An 18,074-nucleotide genomic window follows, 5' to 3' on the forward strand; every position below is an offset into this window, starting at 1 on the left:
CTCTCTCTCTCTCTCTCTCTCTCTCTCTCTCTCTCTCTCTCTCTCTCTCTCTCTCTCTCTCTCTCTCTCTCTCTCTCTCTCTCTCTCTCTCTCTCTCTCTCTCTCTCTCTCTCTCTCTCTCTCTCTCTCTCTCTCTCTCTCTCTCTCTCTCTCTCTCTCTCTCTCTCTCTCTCTCTCTCTCTCTCTCTCTCTCTCTCTCTCTCTCTCTCTCTCTCTCTCTCTCTCTCTCTCTCTCTCTCTCTCTCTCTCTCTCTCTCTCTCTCTCTCTCTCTCTCTCTCTCTCTCTCTCTCTCTCTCTCTCTCTCTCTCTCTCTCTCTCTCTCTCTCTCTCTCTCTCTCTCTCTCTCTCTCTCTCTCTCTCTCTCTCTCTCTCTCTCTCTCTCTCTCTCTCTCTCTCTCTCTCTCTCTCTCTCTCTCTCTCTCTCTCTCTCTCTCTCTCTCTCTCTCTCTCTCTCTCTCTCTCTCTCTCTCTCTCTCTCTCTCTCTCTCTCTCTCTCTCTCTCTCTCTCTCTCTCTCTCTCTCTCTCTCTCTCTCTCTCTCTCTCTCTCTCTCTCTCTCTCTCTCTCTCTCTCTCTCTCTCTCTCTCTCTCTCTCTCTCTCTGAGACAGGATTTCTCGATGTAGCCCTGGCTGTCCTAGAACTTTCTCTGTAGACCAAACTGACCTTGAACTCAGAGATCTGCCTGCCTATGCCTCCTGAGTGCTGGGGTTAAAGACATGTGTGCCACTGCTTCCTCCAGAATCTGGGCCACCACCACCATTATCAGCACCAGCACCAGCACCAGCACCATCACCAGCTTCTTTTCCTTTTTACAAGACAGTGTCTCACTATGCACCCCCACTGGTCTCAAACTTGCTATGCAGACCAGGCTGGTTTCAAACTAACAGAGAATCTCCTGCCTCTGCCTCCCAAATGTTGGGGGGAAAGATGTGCACTGCCATACCTATTTCACCATACTTTCTTATATAACCCAAGACTACCTGCCCAAGAAGTGGCATTGCCTACAGGCCAGTCTAATGAAGACATTTTCTCAATTATAGTTTCCCAGATGACCCTGGCTAGTGTCAAGTGAACAAAAAACTAACAAACATACTCACTGATAAGAACAGAGAACTCAACTAAAACACATCCCTTGACCAAAAGAATATTCTTTTTTTGTTTGTTTGTTTTTGTTTTTTGTTTTACGAGACAGGGTTTCTCTGTATTGTTTTGGAGGCTGTTGGATCAGCCCGGCCTCGAGCTCACAGAGATCCATCCGCCTGCCTCTGCCTCCCGAGTACTGGGATTAAAGGCGTGCCCCACCACCGCCCGGCCCAAAAGAATATTCTTGAATGGATAAATTAATGAATGAATGGTGGATTTTGGTCTTATCAATGGAGGTAGAAGCAATAAAAGTGATGTTGATGGTACAAGCGGGGCAAATGAAAACAACAATAGTCGCCTAAGACCACTGGAAAACACAGAAATTGCAATGCACAACAATAGCAAAATTAGTTATGAAGTAACAGTGAAAATAATTTTATGGTTTGGGTCATCACAACATGAGGAACTGTATTATAGAGTCACAGAATTAGGAAGGTTGAGTAGATGGGGGATGTCCTTCTGTATGTGTGTTTCTCTTATTGGTTGATGAATAAAACACTGTTTGGCCAACAGAGGCAGGAAGATAGGGTGGACTAGGAGATGGAGAGAATTCTGGGAAAGGTAGGTGGAGAGAGACTGCGAGGAGATGCCATGTAGAGAGCAGGAGGATAGGATGTGCTAGGCCTTCTCTGGTAAGATAAGGCCCAGTAGAAATACATAGATTAGTAGTTATGGGTTAATAATTAAGTCAGAGATAGCCAATAAGAAGCCCTAGACATCAGTCAGCAGTTTTATAATTAATATAGCATCTGTGTGTTTATTTGGGGCTAAAACGGCAGCAGGACCAAACTGGAAGAAACTCCAGGACAGTTGAGAACCACTGCCTTAAACCTGATGTCACCAAAATATATGTACTCTGAAATAACCATTTCTCCTTTCTCTGTGTCTATCATGTTGACCCCCAAGACTGTTACATCATACAACTGCTTTCTAAAGCTATCCTTCTGACCTTTTTAGCTGATTTCTCATTTTTAATTTTGTGGTCCATCATTAAGAGTTACTTCCTGAAACTACCAAAAGGATTTGAATTTCAGTCTTCTTGTAGTGTCTACCTGAAAACTGAGGTCAGCACTTAAGCCACTTAGGATTTTGTATATTTAATTTTATAAAACATTTTCTAAGCCAGTCATAGTGGCAAACACCTTTAATCCCAGTACTTGGGAGGCAGAGACAAAAGTTGGATCTTGGTGAGTCTGAATTCACTATGTAGACCAGGCTGCCCACTCTGCTCTTCCAGAGGTCCTCCCCCCCCCTTTTTTTTGAGACATGGTTTCTCTGTATACCCCTGGCTGTCCTGGAACTCTGAGATCTGCCTCTGCATTCCAGGGTCTAAGATTAAAGTGTGCACTACCACAGCCAAACTAAAGATTTTTTTTCCAAAACAGGGTTTCTCTGTATTGTTTTGGAGGCTGTCCTGGAACTCTCTCAGTAGACCAGGCTGGCCCAACTCACAGAGATCCGCTTGCCTCTGCCTCCTGAGTGCTGGGATTAAAGGCATGCACCAACACTGCCTGGCAAACTAAAGAATTTTTTGCCATGTAATAAATCAGTATTGTTTGCATAAGTGTATTCCCACCTATCCTCAAAACACTGATTAAGAATCATCTAAATCCAGCCGGGCGTTGGTGGTGCAAGCCTTTAATCCCAGCACTTGGGAGGCAGAGGCAGGTGGATCTCTGTGAGCTCGAGGCCAGCCTGGTCTACAAGAGTTAGTTCCAGGACAGCCTCCAAAGCCACAGAGAAACCCTGTCTCGAAAAACCAAAAAAAAAAAAAGAATCATCTATATCCATGTTTCCTGAACTGCCATTATTGAGATTCCAAATAAAGTCCTTTATACTGATTGACAAAACAGGAAGCAATAAAATAGAAACAACAGAGAAAATTTAAAAAGACAAAAGCTGACACCTTAAAAAAAAGACTGTGTGTGTGTGTGTGTGTGTGTGTGTGTGTGTGTATGTGTGTGTGTAACACTGGCACACAAGCATATGCCACAACATACATGAAAGGGTCAGAGACCCTTTGTGGGAGTTCATTCTCTTCTTCTACCACGGGGTCAAACTCAGGTCAGCAGGCTTGACCTCAAGAACCTTCCTTATCAACCAAGCCACTTCTCTGGTCCAAGAGTTAACTTTAAGAAAATAATCAAGAGCCGGGCGTTGGTGGCGCACGCCTTTAATCCCAGCACTCGGGAGGCAGAGGCAGGCGGATCTCTGTGAGTTCGAGGCCAGGCTAGACCGACAGCCTCCAAAACAATACAGAGAAACCCTGTCTTGTAAAAACCAAAAAAAAAAAAAAAGTCACTTACCATGTACATACTTTGTGTCCAAGGAAGACAGAAAAGGGTATTGGATTCCTCTGGAACTGGAGTTTCCTAGTTGTGAGCTGATGTGTGGGTACTGGGAATTGATGTCGGGTCCTTTAGAAGAGTAGCCAGCCGGGCGGTGGTGGCACACGCCTTTAATCCCAGCACTCAGGAGGCAGAGGCAGGTAGATCTCTGTGAGTTTGAGACCAGCCTGGTCTGTAACAGCTAGTTCCAGGACAGCCTCCAAAGCCAAACCCTGTCTTGATCCTCTGTCAGTGTTTTGTTTTGGGTTTTTTGTTTGTTTGTTTGTTTTTTCGAGACAGGGTTTCTCTGTATTGTTTTGGAGCCTGTCCTGGAACTTGCTCGGTCTCAAACTCACAGAGATCCACCTGTCTCTGTCTCCCGAATGCTGGGATTAAAGGTGTGCGCCACCACCGCCCAGCTCCTCGGTCAGTGTTAACTACAAATCCTCCACAACTAGAGCTGTGCCTTTGTTCCTAGAGCACTAAAGGGGAATGTCCAGGAATTCCATAGGCATCAAAATCAGATGCTCAAATTCCTTGTATAAAATGTAGGCTTTGCCCTTGTCTACAAAAGCTAGTTCTAGGACAGCCTCCAAAGCTACAGAGCACTAAATGTTGTATTTGTGAAATACAATAAAGTCTGGTATCTTCAGTGGAGTCTTCCTTTCAAACTCTGTGCCTTGAGTTTGCAAGTCTCACTTACCTTCCTACTTCCATCCCAGGTCTCTACAACCCACTGACCTTGTTCTCACACCCAGGTTCAGTCCCTGAAGATTAATTCCTGTAGTCAGTCCCAGTTTCTATTCTCTGTAGTCTTTTTTCTTTTTTCTTTTTTTCTTTTTTTTTCTTTTTTTTGTCAAACCCTCACTTGGGCCTTTATCTGCAAATATCTGGGCACATGCCTGTAATCCTCATTGGGGAAGTAGAGGAAGAAAGATTAATAGTTCAAGGTCACCTTTGGCTACATATCAAGTCTGAGTCAACCGGACTACATGAGACCTGTCTCAATAATTGAAATATCAGGTGAATAAACTTTTCTGAGGATGGTGAAGGGCACCAGATCACTACTACCAGGAACAAAGAATGACCACAAAAAAGAGTTACTTCATTTGCCCTGATGGTGTCCATGGCAGAAACCCAGGTAGGCAGAAAAGGAGGTCCACCCTGGTGTCTGGTGCTTGCATAAGGGACCCCTGCTCCTCTGCTGGCACTACTCCCAGCCCAGGTCCACAGGCCCTGCCTGGGACTTTCCAAGGGCAGGGCCAATGACCAGGAGTCTTTTCTAGGGCAGCTAGGGCACCCAGGCATTTCCTGAGAAGCCTCCCTTCCTTCCCTCTTCTTCCTCCCTACCTCCCACTCTGGGGGGTTTCCATAAGGCCAAGGCCTGCTGCTATTTTCAGTTGAGAGAGGGGCCAATTATTATTTTTTTTTAAAGATTTATTTATTTATTATATATACACCAAATTGAATTGTAGATGGTTGTCAGCCACCATGTGGTTGCTGGGAATTGAACTCAGGACCTCTGGAAGAGCAGTCAGTGCTCTTAACCTCTGAGCCATCTCTCCAGCCCGAGGGGCCAATTATTTGATCCACTGCTGCCCCTACAGGAACCTTCAAAAAATAAATTGGGGATAGAATTAGGACAGGGATGGCAGAGTCCTCTTTTCCCTGGTCCTCATACCCAGATACACCTGGCACAGAGGGTGACTCCGGAGCTGGACTCTAAGCCTGTGGACAAGGTTACTTGCCTTGGAGAGGGTGGACTCAGGGCCTGGGTAGGGTGCCCCCTTCTTCCTTCAGCCTCATTCTGGCACTTCAAAAGTTTCTTGAGACATTCTGGGCTCCTGAGCAGCTAGAGGGGCTGGGTAGGCACTTGTACCCTACCCTTAGAGTTTTTTGTTTGTTTGTGTTTTTTTATTTTTGGGTTTTTTTTTTTTTTTTGAGATAGGGTTTTTCTGTTTAGCCTTGACTGTCCTGGAACTAGTGCCGTAGACCAGGCTGGCCTTGAACTCAGAGATCCGTGTGTGTGTGTGTGTGTGTGTGTGTGTGTGTGTGTGTGTGTGTGTGTGTGTGTGTGTGCAGCCAACTGGGCGGTGGTGGCGCACGCCTTTAATCCCAGCACTTGGGAGGCAAGGCAGGTGGATCTCTGTGAGTTCCAGGCCAGCCTGGTCTATAGAGCTAGTTTCAGGACAGCTAGGACTGTTAGACAGAGAAACCTTGTCTCAAGAAACAAAAAACAAAACAAACAAACAAAAAAGTTATGTGTAGCCATCACCAGGCTGCACCCTCAGTTTTGACTCCGCTCAGAGCAGCTTCAAAGTGGTGAGGGTAGACAGCCTCGTTGTTTGTGCTTATGCGCAGAGCTGGTGTGGTAGACATCATAGCTTCCCCTCTGCTCCTTCACCCTCTCTGCCTCACTGCCTTCCCTGAGTGGACTCAGGGCAAAGATCCAGACATTTTCCTGGCCCACAGATCCTGTCTTGGACCAAGTGCCTCCTGGGGGTATGTGATTTGTGTAGGTATAGGTGGCCTGACCCTGAAGTCCCAGATACAGAAGTCCTAGGAATCAAGGTGTGGGTACCTTCCAGGCCAATCTCCTTTTCTCTCCTTTGTCCCTTCTTGTTCTGTTCCTTCTCTGTTTTCCTATCCATGGTGGGTAGGTCCCAGAGGAGAGAGGGAAAAAGGGAACTGAGAAGAAGGGCCAGTTTGTTTGGGCTTGCCATGGCATCTTGGCCCCTACCATCCAGGTTGTGGTTGGTTTGACCCCACTACAACCACCTGACCTGGATGGATGGAGTGGAGTGAGTTGCAACCCTGGAGCAGCTGTCCTAGACTGGGGCCAATGCTGAGAACAGAGAATGCCTGGGGGATGGGGCAAGTTCCAGAGTCCCTTGGGATCAGCTCTGGGACAGTTGCCATTTTTAATCTGTGCAAGTGACTTAGAAGGAGCCGCGAGAGCCATAACCTAGATCAGCACAAAGTAAGCTGGGTAGGTGAGCCCCCTCCCCCAGCCATGTGCCAGAGGGAGAGAGAGGCCCTGGTCACAGTCTTCTCTCTATCATGTAGGACACAGATGTGGGTCTGTGTGTGGCTCTGCGTATACAAGGCCTGTCCACATATCAAGAAACTCTTAGCTCTGGGCTGGCTCTCCCCCCAGGACTCAGATGGCTATAAAGCCATACACTCCCCAGAATGGGGTCACCCTTGGACTCATAGTCCTGGATGCTTAGGCCTCAGTGGAAGCCAGCTTTCAGTCTACCATCCAAGGAGGTTGGAGTTGCAGGCCCAAGAGAGGAAGGTATAGGGCAGGCAACTTAGCCAGGAAGCACTTTGCCTCTGCCAACACTACCTGGGTACAAAGTAGATTTGGCTCCAGACCAGACTTTACTCTTAAAAATCACACTGAAGCACAGCTTTCATACTTTTCAGTGACTTCCCTGGGTAAGGAGTGACTACATAGCTGGCTGACTTCAATCTCCCTTTTAAGCCCTAGCCCCACTTCCTACCACTGGAGCCCTCTGGCTGTGACCAGCTTAATAAGAGTAGAGCGACAGGGTGTTGAGTAGGGTCCTTAGGTCATGCCTTAGTTCTCCATGAGCTTAAAATGGACTACCCCTTCTGTAGCAATTTATAGGGCGCCACTACTCTTTAGTTTTCGTATAGTTCCTTTCAAGAAGCCAGGAAAAAATGTGGATAATGTTTTCACTGTGGGGATCTCGGTATCCTCTCACAGAGTTGAGTCTCCTTGCAAGTCTCTTCTGGGACCCTCTTGACTAGATTCTTTTCCGGGCTCTATTACTGGTTTTCAGGTCCTGACTGGCCAAATAACTCTGAGTGAGTGACCCACACTGGCAAGATGGTTCAGCTGGTAAAGATGCTTGCTAATAACCCTGATGATTTGAGTTTAATCCCTGGGACCCATGAGGTAAAAGAGAGAACTGACTCCCACAAATTGTCTTTTGGCCTACACACACACACACACACACACACACACATAGAGTAATGAAAATTAAAACAAACAAAAAGTGCCAAGAGAAAAACTCCATGGCCCACTTTTCTATTCACCCTCAGCTTTATAGCCTCTCTTTTTCCAAGACCCAGGCCTGATGGTCTCAAGTCCAGACCATAGTTTCTATCTGATCACCAGGAGTATATCACAGGTCGCCTCCAGGGGAAGGATTCCCAATGGGCCACAGAAGTGGCTTCTGCTACTGTTCTAGTCAGTGGTCAAGACAGTGTTCATGAAATCTACACACACAGGACAGAGACACAGTAAAAGTCCAGAGCTGCCCTAGGCGGTGTAGAGCTTTCAAATACAAGTTCTCTTCCAGAGTGAGAAAGACTTACTGGTTGAGAAGGACTTTTGCAAGAGCAATTTGAATGATAAAAACAACATACTCATAGGAATCTAGTATGTAGAAAAAGCATCTATAAGAAAGGGCCCTTGGAAAACACTGTACCTGTACACATTGCAGCCATGTTTGCAGAAGGGAAAGCTCCAGAAGACTCTTGGGGATACCTGGCACATTACCAGAATACCCAGGACAGTTTTACAACAGCTTGTCCCAGCAGCAGTGAAGCTCATAATACATTGCCATTCTACAGTGCACACTAAACTTATTTCTGTAAATAGAAATAACAAAATAATGCCTGACAGTGGTGGCGCATGCCTTTAATCCCAGCACTCAGGAGGCAGAGGCAGGCAGATCTCTGTGAGTTCGAGACCAACCTGGTCTACAAGAGCTACTTCCAGGACAGCCTCCAAAGCCACAAAGAAACCCTGTATCGAAAAACCAAAGATAAATAAATAAATAAAAATAAAAAAATAAGAGGCTGTAGAAAATTCTGAGTTTGTTCCCCAGTGCATACACACATCTATAATCTATAATCCCAGCACTTGGGAAGCAAAAGTGGGGCTATCAGAAAGTTCAAGGTTATCTTCAGCTACATTACAAGATCTAGACCAGTATGGGAATACACGAAATTCTATCAAAAGAAAAAAGGGGCTGGGGCAGGGTTTGTATGCATACATGTTTGTAGGCAACAGGAGAAAAGTGCGAAAGGACTGACTCAGAACTTCAAGGAGAGAAGTGGAGAGAACATTCCCATCTCACCGGCTGAATTAGAATGTTACATTTTGGTTAACAATAATAAAACTCACTTTGCTTAAAACCCTGGATATTTCCATAGAGGAATAGCTAAAGCCCCTGCTTTGAGATTCCCAAGTCAGAATCGAGACTGCCCCCCTGACCATACAGTGACCCTTCAAATTCTATCTGGGAACCCAGAGGCCAGCTCAGGATCATTACCTTGGCTTGAGTCCCATGAAGAGACTGTTCACTCTCATAGTCTGTAGAGAGAAAGATGTAGGGAGCCCAGGGAACTCTGCATCTGATTCCACCCTGAGATCTGTGAAAAGCAGCATGACACCATTCTCCTCGCCACCGTCAAGGCTCTGACACTGGACCCTTCCCACTGGTCCATTCCCTCAGGGCAGGTATAGGGGGTGCCAGCAGCAGTACTGGGCAAGGATTAGTATGTCTTCCATTCAGGCTCTGGTAGGGTTTAGGTTTTCATTTCTTCCTCTTCACGTACCAGATATGTTGCCCAAAGGGTGTGTCCAGTGTGGTTACAGGCTTTCACTGTGACTGAAGGTTCAGAAATGATAATTTGAGGCTTTATCACCCCAGGATGGGTGTTAGAGCCCTCTGGGGAGGGACAGCTCATCAGGTCCTTCATCCTGGGCCAGACAATGGAGCAGCTCTTCAAAGAGCCAGGAAGGAGAGGGCTCCCCACCCACCCCACTGTCCTTTAGGGCGCTGGATAATTAATTCTCTGTGACTCCAGATGTTCAGCAGCTGTCTTGACCATTTCCGCCCCTTCTCTTGACCCCTTATCCGCCAGGAAGAGTCCCCTCCTGTCCTTGGGCTCCAAACCACCCCCACCTTCCCTGCACCCCATTTCCTGAGCAGAGGCGTTTGTACAAACTCAGCTTCTTTTCCTGAAGGCAGCTTCATATTTCTCAAAGCCAGGGTGCTGCCATGGTCAGCTAGTGATGAGATAAATACCCTCTTCCAAGGGGCTCTGATCCTGGCTCCAGCCCTTCTGGCCTCTGGGACTGGTTTTCTCTCTTTCCTTTCCTTCTCCAAGGGTAGCTTTTCAGACTTAACAGCATAAATCAAGAGCCTCTAGGGAGGTGAACAGAGCTGGCCAGAGAGGAAGCACTGCCTCAGTGGGGGAAGGGGGACATCCTGGACTAGCAGGCCCCAGTGGGGGTGGGGTGTGGGGGTATGGTGCATACTCAGATGTCTCCTTGGAAGGAATGGGTAGCAAGGATTCTTTCACAAACTGATAAGCGGGGACACATAGTCCCGCCCCTCCCATCCCCCACCCTGTTAGACTGCTGTAAACAGGGGGCTGAAGGCGAAAGGATCCTGCTTGCTGTTGGTCCATTCTGGGCGTTGGGGGGCCTCTTCAATAGAGGATAACTTCATTCTTGTCACATGCTTTCCTGTCTGAACTGAGTTGGCGGTTCTGGGGCAGTTGGGCTCTCGTGGACTGGTAGGGTCAAGGACCAGGCCAGACACACACTAAGGCCTTGGAACCCCTTGGGACTAGTGGCTCCAGTCCACTGACCTCTGCCTCCCCAAATCTGGTCTCTGGCTCTCCCTATCTTTCCTTTCTCTTCACAGGGGCAAGCTAAGGGCATTTGGACTGGGCTGAAGAAAAGTCTCAGAGCAGATCAAGCTGGGAGAGTGCCTCCAGGAATAAACAGTGTTTCCATGCACCATGCAGACGGTCTTTCAGGACACTGCCAATGCTACTGAGGCTACTTCATCTGCAGAGTCTACAAATCCTCAAAGAATCTTCTCCACCAGTTGCTTGTACCTGGGCTGAAGAGGCAGGGACATTCATTCTCTCTTCCGCTATGGAAGTCACAACTGGATCTCACACAAAAAGAACCTAGCGCCTTGGTCTTCAAGGCAGGTAATAACAGTTTGAGTCGTTTCTAGAGAGTGAATGCCCTGACCTCCTTAAAGTTTCCACCTTCTTTCTTTTCCTACAGGGTCAGAGGTAGACATTTTAGGAGTATAGGGACCACAGATATCTTCAAGACACTTGGTCAGTCCCTTGACCAAAAGTGAGGTACCCAGTGGTCTCTTTCCAGGACTGTTGTATCCCAGTATCTAAGGAAAGAGACTGAAGAACCTTAAGACACACTCTGGTCCTTAGACCTGACCAGTGAACAGAGAAGCCCAACTGGAACAAAACCTGGACAGTCAGGAGAATCTGGGACTTGGAGCTGGATGCCTATGCATCTGGGGCAGAATTGCCAGATTTAGAAAAACAAACCTAAAAACAGGACATGGCATTAAAATGAACTTCAGAACTTTGTGATTGTGGCACATGCCTTTAATCCCAGTACTCGGAGGCCGGTGAATTTCTGAGCTCAAGGCCGGCCTAGTCTACAGAGCAAGTTCTAGGACAGCCAAAGCTATATAGAGAAACTCTGTCTTGGAAAACAAAACAAAAGAAGAACTTCAGATAACTTTAAAATACAGGTATCATTTGATTTTACATCCTGATAGATGCACCATAAGTTACAAGTATTCTTTTTGTTTTACTTTCATTTATTTATTTTTTTGAGGGGAGTAGTGGCTGGTTTGGAATTTTCAGCAATACTGTCTCATTCTCCTAAGTCCTGGGATACAGATGAGCACCATTGTGTGAGTTGGAAGCCAGGTCTAAGACTGCCAAGAATGATGTAGTGAGATCCCGCTTTTGTTTTCTTATTTCTTTTTAAGTATTTAATGGTAGTTAGAGAGATGGCTCAACAAATGAGAGCATGTTTTGCTCTTACAAAGGATTCCTAGAATCCACACAGCAGCTAATGGCCATCTGTAACTCTGGTTCTAGGGGATCTAAATGCCATCTTCTGACCTCTGTAGGTATCAGGGATGAACATGGTACACACACACACACACACACACACACACACACACACACACACACACACGTGCGCGCACACACATGCAAATCATATAAAATAAATTAAACAATTTTTGAGGCCAGATTTCTCTGTAGCCCTGGCTGTTCTTGAACTCACTCTGTAGACTAAGGTGGCCTTGAATTCAGAGATCCACCTGCCTCTGTCTCCCTAGTGCTGGGATTAAAGGCATGTGCCACCACACCCAGCCTATAAAACAAAACATTTTATTAAAAAATAGTATTTGAGGCTCATAAGTTATAAGCTGCTTGCTGCCAAGTTTGACAATATGAGTTCAGCTGAGCATTGGTGGCACACACATTTAATCCCAGCACTTGGGAGGCAGAGGCAGGTGGATCTAAGTGAGTTTAAGGTCAGCCTGGTCTTGGGGGACGGGGAGAAGACAATATGAGTTCAATCCCTGGGACCTATATGATATAAGAAGGGTACCAACTTCCATAAGTTGTCTTCTGGCCTCCATGTGGATGGAATAGCATGTGCATGCCCAAACACATATACACACAAACTAAATAACTTTAACAAAAATGTATTTAATACATCTAGCACAAGCCGGGCGTTGGTGGCACACGCCTTTAATCCCAGCACTCGGGAGGCAGAGGCAGGCGGATCTCTGTGAGTTCGAGGCCAGCCTGGTCTACAGAGCGAGTTCCAGGACAGCCTCTAAAGCCACAGAGAAACCCTGTCTCGAAAAACCAAAAAATAAAAAATAAAAAAATAAAAAAAATACATCTAGCACAGCCGGGCGGTGGTGGTGCACACCTTTAATCCCAGCACTCAGGAGGCAGAGGTAGGCGGATCTCTGTGAGTTCAAGGCCGGGCTGGACCGACAGCCTCCAAAATAATACAGAGAAACCCTGTCTCGTAAAACCAAAAAAAAAAAAAAAAATACATCTAGCATACTGAGCACCACATTGTGGCCCAGTCTATTTTAAGTATACTCAGAACACTTTCTTTTTTTTTTGTTTTTTTTTTGTTTTTTTTTGTTTTTTAATTTTATTTTCCAGTTTAAATTTAGATAAGAATCAAGGTTGCTTCACAAGTCAGTTCCAGGTCCCCAGAACACTTTCTTATATGAGTCAATATTGCTGGGCAAAATCATTGAACAGAAAATCTTATTTTTTATTATTTTTACTTTTATTTTTTTTGAGACAGGGTTTCTTTGTGTAGCTTTGGAGCCTATCCTGGCACTTGCTCTGTAGCCCAGGCTGGCCTCAAACTCACAGAGATCCACCTGCCTCTGCTTCCAGAGTGCTGGGATTAAAGGTGTGTGCCGCCACCACCTGGCTTCAGAATGTCTTTTTTTTTTTTTTTTTTTTTTTGGTTTTTTTTCCGAGACAGGGTTTCTCTGTAGCTTTGGAGGCTGTCCTGGAACTCACTTTGTAGACCAGGCTGGCCTCGAACTCACAGAGATCTGCTTGCCTCTGCCTCCCAAGTGCTGGGATTAAGGGCGTGCGCCACCAACGCCTGGCTAGAAAGTCTATTTTTATAACAAAGTGTTGACTACCTCATTTATTTTAGCAAATACTGTACTGAAAGTGAAAACAGGAGGTTTGTAAAGCTATGCTTCTGTGCCACTGTAAAGTCATGGGGACCACAACTAGAACCCAGCACTCATACCTGAGACAGGAGGATTGTGAGCTTGAAGCTAGTTTGAATCACACAGTGAGACCCTCTCTCAGACATACACAGAAACACACAGACACGCCCACACCACAGAGAGAGACACACACACAGTTTTGTTAAGTTCAACTTCAAATGGATATTAGGCATTTTGTGTGTGTTTGGGTTAGGGGTGGGAAGTAGCTTCTCAAAATCATAAATTTTGTCGATAGTCCTAACTCCTCTTTTCCCTCTAGGAACAGGAGTTTTCCTCAACTGAGTCCAAAAGCTGTGGAGTTGCCTGGGACAGTCAGTCCCTTAATTGGAAAGCAAAACAGGAGACCAGGAAGTGGTTGCTTGGACCTGAAAACCACTGTCTTTAAAAACCTGAGGTCTCTCAGGTAGTCCTGGCCCTTGGGCTTAGGAGATTTGGCTGAATTTCCTTGCTTTTCGCATTTGTTTCCAGTTTGGAACATTGCTAAGAGTTCCTGAACATGGCAGTATGCTGCTCCCTAGCCCTGTCTGACCCTCAGGTGGGCTGGCCATCTTCAGTGCAAGAGGAAAAAGGGGAACTCACCCACAAGAACCTTCTAGAAAAGAGGAAGATATAGTTTGTGGGTTGATTCAAGTGGGAGAGAGATGCTCAACCAGGGCTGGAAAAGAGGAACCACAGCTAGGCAGGACCCACCTGGAGGTGACGGCTGCTGTTGGCCCAGTGAAAAGGGGATTCAGAAAAGGTGTTTGCCTGTGTGTGTATGTGTGAATGTGTGGTGGATGTTCCTAGCCCGCCCTCACCCCCCTTCCAGGGAAAGAAAGTGCGGAGCTGTAGGAGTAAGGCTAGGAGCAAGCACACCTAACCCCAACAGCAGCTTTGTACTAACCTAGATTTTTGCTGGGGAATAAAAACCATTGAACCCCAAGGTCCAAGGAGGGGCCAATAGTGTGTTACCCGCAACAAGTCTGACCCAGGTGTGGGAAATCCCTTTTGCTTAATTCTCTCTTCCCCTCAAAAGGAAGAAGTCAAGGCTGTTCATTTCTGGTCTCGTTGGTTGCCTGTCTTCAGTGGAGAAGGTGGGAGAAGCTGCTGTGTGGTCCCAAAGTACTGCTCCAGGGTGTGGGGCAGAACTTGAGATATACCAAGCCTTAGAACCCTTTGTGCTGGGCGGGCACTCAGGAGGTGGAGACAGGTGGATATCTGTGAATTTGAAGCCACCCTGGTCTACAGAGCGAATTCCAGGACAGGCTCCAAAGTACAGAGAAACCCTGTTTTGGAAAAAAAACAAAAACAAAACAACAACAACCAAAAAAAAAAAACTTTGTGAGCCCATTACTCTTGTGTCACTTCTTCCATCAACAATGACTCACAAAACTGAGAGTGATACAGCTTTCCCTTGGCCCTGAAAGGCACAGGTCACAAAGGCCATTGGGGCCAACCAAGAGGAGCAATGGCATCAGAGAGCTGTGCTTGGCCCCTAACCCCGCAGCCGCCCGCTGGGCCGGGCCTGCATCTCCTGCTGCCATTCCATTACCAGGACTGGGCCTTCTGGCCTTGGGGCTAGCAGGGAACAGGACAGAGATTCACTGCCCATGTGTGTCATCTGCTTTATAAAGGCACTAGTGCACGTGTTCAAGATCTACTTGACAGCAAACTACACTTACAACTTCCGCAACTGGCCGGTGGACTTCCGCTGGGATGACGTGCATACCTCAGTCGCTGGTAGCAGCAGTCACCGTGCTTTGACGTGTGCTGCAGCTGCCGCAGGGGTATGGCTGCTACATGATGCCGCCCTGGGCGAAGACGCACTCACGAGGCCTCCACGTGGGGCTCGGAGTCAAGCACAGTGCCTCCTTCAGCAGATCCGTGAGCTGCCCAGCCAACTCGCCAGCTATGCCCTGGCCCACTCACTGGGTCGCTGGCTTGTATACCCTGGCTCTATGTTCTTGATGACGCGTGCCCTACTGCCTCTACTGCAGCAGGGCCAAGAGCGCCTAGTGGAGCGCTACCGTGGGCGGCGTGCCAAGCTGGTGGCTTGTGATGGCAATGAAATTGACACCATGTTCATGGATCGTCGCCAGCATCCAGGCAGCCATGGCCGTGGCCTGCGCCTTGTGATATGCTGTGAAGGCAATGCTGGCTTCTATGAGATGGGTTGTCTTTCTGCACCTCTGGAGGCTGGGTACTCAGTGCTAGGCTGGAACCATCCTGGTTTTGGGGGCAGCACAGGAGCACCTTTCCCTCAACATGATGCAAATGCAATGGATGTGGTGGTCAAATATGCATTGCACCGCTTGAACTTCCCACCAGCACATGTCGTGGTTTATGGCTGGTCTATTGGAGGCTTCACAGCCACTTGGGCCACTATGACTTACCCAGAACTGGGTGCACTGGTGCTGGATGCCACCTTTGATGATCTTGTGCCACTAGCGCTGAAGGTCATGCCCCACAGTTGGAAGGGGCTGGTGGTACGCACTGTACGGGAGCACTTCAATCTCAATGTTGCTGAGCAGCTGTGCTGCTACCCAGGTCCGGTACTGTTGCTCAGACGCACGCAAGATGATGTTGTCAGCACCTCCACCAATATAGCTACTCTGCCATCCTGTCAAGTGGAGGGTGATGTGGAAGGTAACCGTGGCAATGAGCTGCTGTTGCGCCTGCTGCAGCACCGATACCCGTCTGTGATGGCTCGCGAGGGCGGCACAGTAGTAACCCGCTGGCTGCGCACCAGCAACTTGGTTCAAGAAGCTGCATTCTACGCACGCTACCGCGTGGATGATGAGTGGTGCCTGGCAACGCTGCGTTCTTACCGTGATCGCTGCCAGAAGGAGATGGATGACGCCAAGGCCTGTGGGCCACACGGACCTACTTTCCCCTGGCTTGTGGGCCAAGGTCTGAGCACCCGGCGGCGTAGGCAGCTTGCACTGTTCCTGGCACGCAGGCACCTCAAGAACTTGGAGGCAACACACTGCAGCCCATTGGAGTCTGAGGACTTCCAATTGCCCTGGAGACTGTAGTTACTGTTTATGTGACTCATGAATTTGGGCAGTTGTACACCCTTCAGCTCCCCCACTCAACTGTTCCTCTCTACAGAAAAGCTGGCCCTACTGGGATCTTGGTGTCTGGGAGAGTGGGCAAGTATATCTTGGACCGTACTTGCCTTCACCTGCTTTCTGTTCTTTCCTGCTTCTGTCAGAATGCCTGTGCCTAGTTCTTGAAGGGAACATTAAGGTGAAACCTGACCCACTTTATGATAACGTGATGTCTGATCATGGGAGTTCAGGGGAGGCTATGGGGCTACAAGGAGTGCCTTTCACATGACTTGGGCTACAGTGTAGCTCCTGAGAAGAGGACATGAACTAAGCATTAAAGTAGCTCCTAGGGGGCTGGAGAGATGGCTCAGAGGTTAAGAGCATTGACTGCTTCCAGAGGTCCTGAGTTCAATTCCCAGCAACCACATGGTGGCTCACAACCATCTACAATTCAATCTGGTGCCCTCTTCTGGCATGTAGGCAGAACACTGTATATGTAATAAATAAACAAATCTTTAAGTAGCTCCTACTGAGAGGAGAGTACTAGCTGGGTAGCAGTGGCACACACCCAGGAGGCAGAGGCAGGCAGATCTCTGTGAGTTTCAAGGCCAGACTGGTCTACCGAATGAGTTTAAGAACAGCCAAAGCTAAACAGAGCTATTTTGGGGGGAAAATGTAAGGAGAGTATTGGTATTGTAGGGCCTCATTGCCGGCAGTTCTCAGCGGTTGCTGCCGTGTTCTCATTTCTACATTCTATGACAGAAGATCCATAGAAGGGATCCATAGAAGGGCTGTTGCAGACCTAGAGTTATAGTTCACAAGCTGGCCTGGGTCCCAGAGATCCTGAATGACCACTTGTTTCTTGGGCCAGACCCGGGCTAGACCTGGACTTTGTTCATGTCTCAAGAATGAAAAACAGAAGGCGGGCATGGTGTTGCAGGCCTTTGATTCCAGCACTTGGGAGACAGGGGCAGGCAGATCTTTGTGAGTTTGAGGTCAGCCTGTTCTAATCCAGGACAGCTACACAGAGAAACCCTGTCTCAGCCCTCCCCCCCCCAAAAAAAAGACTGCAAAACAGAATGACAAGTCTTCAGCTCACCACCATCTGCACTGTAGTCACTATATGAAGCAGAGACTACTGGCTGTTCTTGTCATTTCCAGTCCTGTGGACAGGGCCTGACCAGGTTGGGTTAATCAAGAAGGTAAATGGGGAATATACATTAAAGGACAGCCCTGAACAGGACACTGTCATAGTCAATGAAGCACCTAGTCCCGTGCAAGAAGACATCTGTAGGGAGAAGTGCCAGAGAAGGGAAGGGTAGTGGGAAGCAGCTTCCAGGAGCTTTCAGAAAGCTTCCATCATAGGAGCCTGGCTGGGGAGTTCAACTTTGTAGGAGGGCAATTCTGAAAATGGGGGAATATCGTTTAAGGATTTTTCTTCCAGGAAAATAATGGCCAAAAGAGACTTTTTTTTTGTAGACAGCTGCTTAGTGGTCACAACTCCCTCATCTGAAGTCAGGGGGACTCTTATTTTCCTGTTAGTGTTGGCACACTAACAGCACAAAGGTTCAAAGCTCTGGAACGATCTTTGGAAAATTACATTACCCTCAGTTTGCTCATCTGTAAACTGGGAGGGGGGCACCAGTGCTGTGCTGTGAAAAAGAAGTGAGAAAACACTGGGGTGCGTGCACAGGGCTGGGCTTCAGTTACTGGGAGGGTCGAGTGTTCAGGGCTATGTGAACTCTTCCTGTACCGGACTGCGAGCCATCTCCAGCTGGAGAGAGCGGCGCCTGCAGGAGAAGAGGACGAATCGCGCTCTCTTTATTTTCAGTGCAACCCCCAGACAATAAAAATGTTTTCATAAAGAGGCTGCAAATATAACTTAATTTGTAGAGCGCTTGCTTAAAAGTTCTGGACTCTCGATCCCCAATACGATATAAATCGCCTGTGATGGCTCGCTTCTGTAATC

General features: G+C 47.6%; 1 protein-coding gene across 1 annotated transcript; it reads left to right on the top strand.

The window, feature by feature from the left end:
- Nucleotides 1-14,428: 14,428 nt before the first annotated feature.
- On the top strand, nt 14,429-16,228 carry Abhd16b (abhydrolase domain containing 16B). Its single transcript, XM_005074549.4, has one exon. The coding sequence runs from the start codon at nt 14,666-14,668 to the stop codon at nt 16,088-16,090; it is 1,425 nt and encodes a 474-aa protein (XP_005074606.1). The 5' UTR covers nt 14,429-14,665; the 3' UTR covers nt 16,091-16,228.
- Nucleotides 16,229-18,074: the final 1,846 nt, after the last annotated feature.

This window comes from Mesocricetus auratus, unplaced genomic scaffold (genome assembly GCF_017639785.1).
Source record: "Mesocricetus auratus isolate SY011 unplaced genomic scaffold, BCM_Maur_2.0 Super-Scaffold_100028, whole genome shotgun sequence".
Taxonomy (NCBI): Eukaryota; Metazoa; Chordata; class Mammalia; order Rodentia; family Cricetidae; genus Mesocricetus; species Mesocricetus auratus.

Excerpts from the sequence above, each read along its gene's own strand:
- Abhd16b (XM_005074549.4), top strand. The coding sequence starts at position 14,666 with ATGTGTGTCATCTGCTTTATAAAGGCACTAGTGCACGTGTTCAAGATC.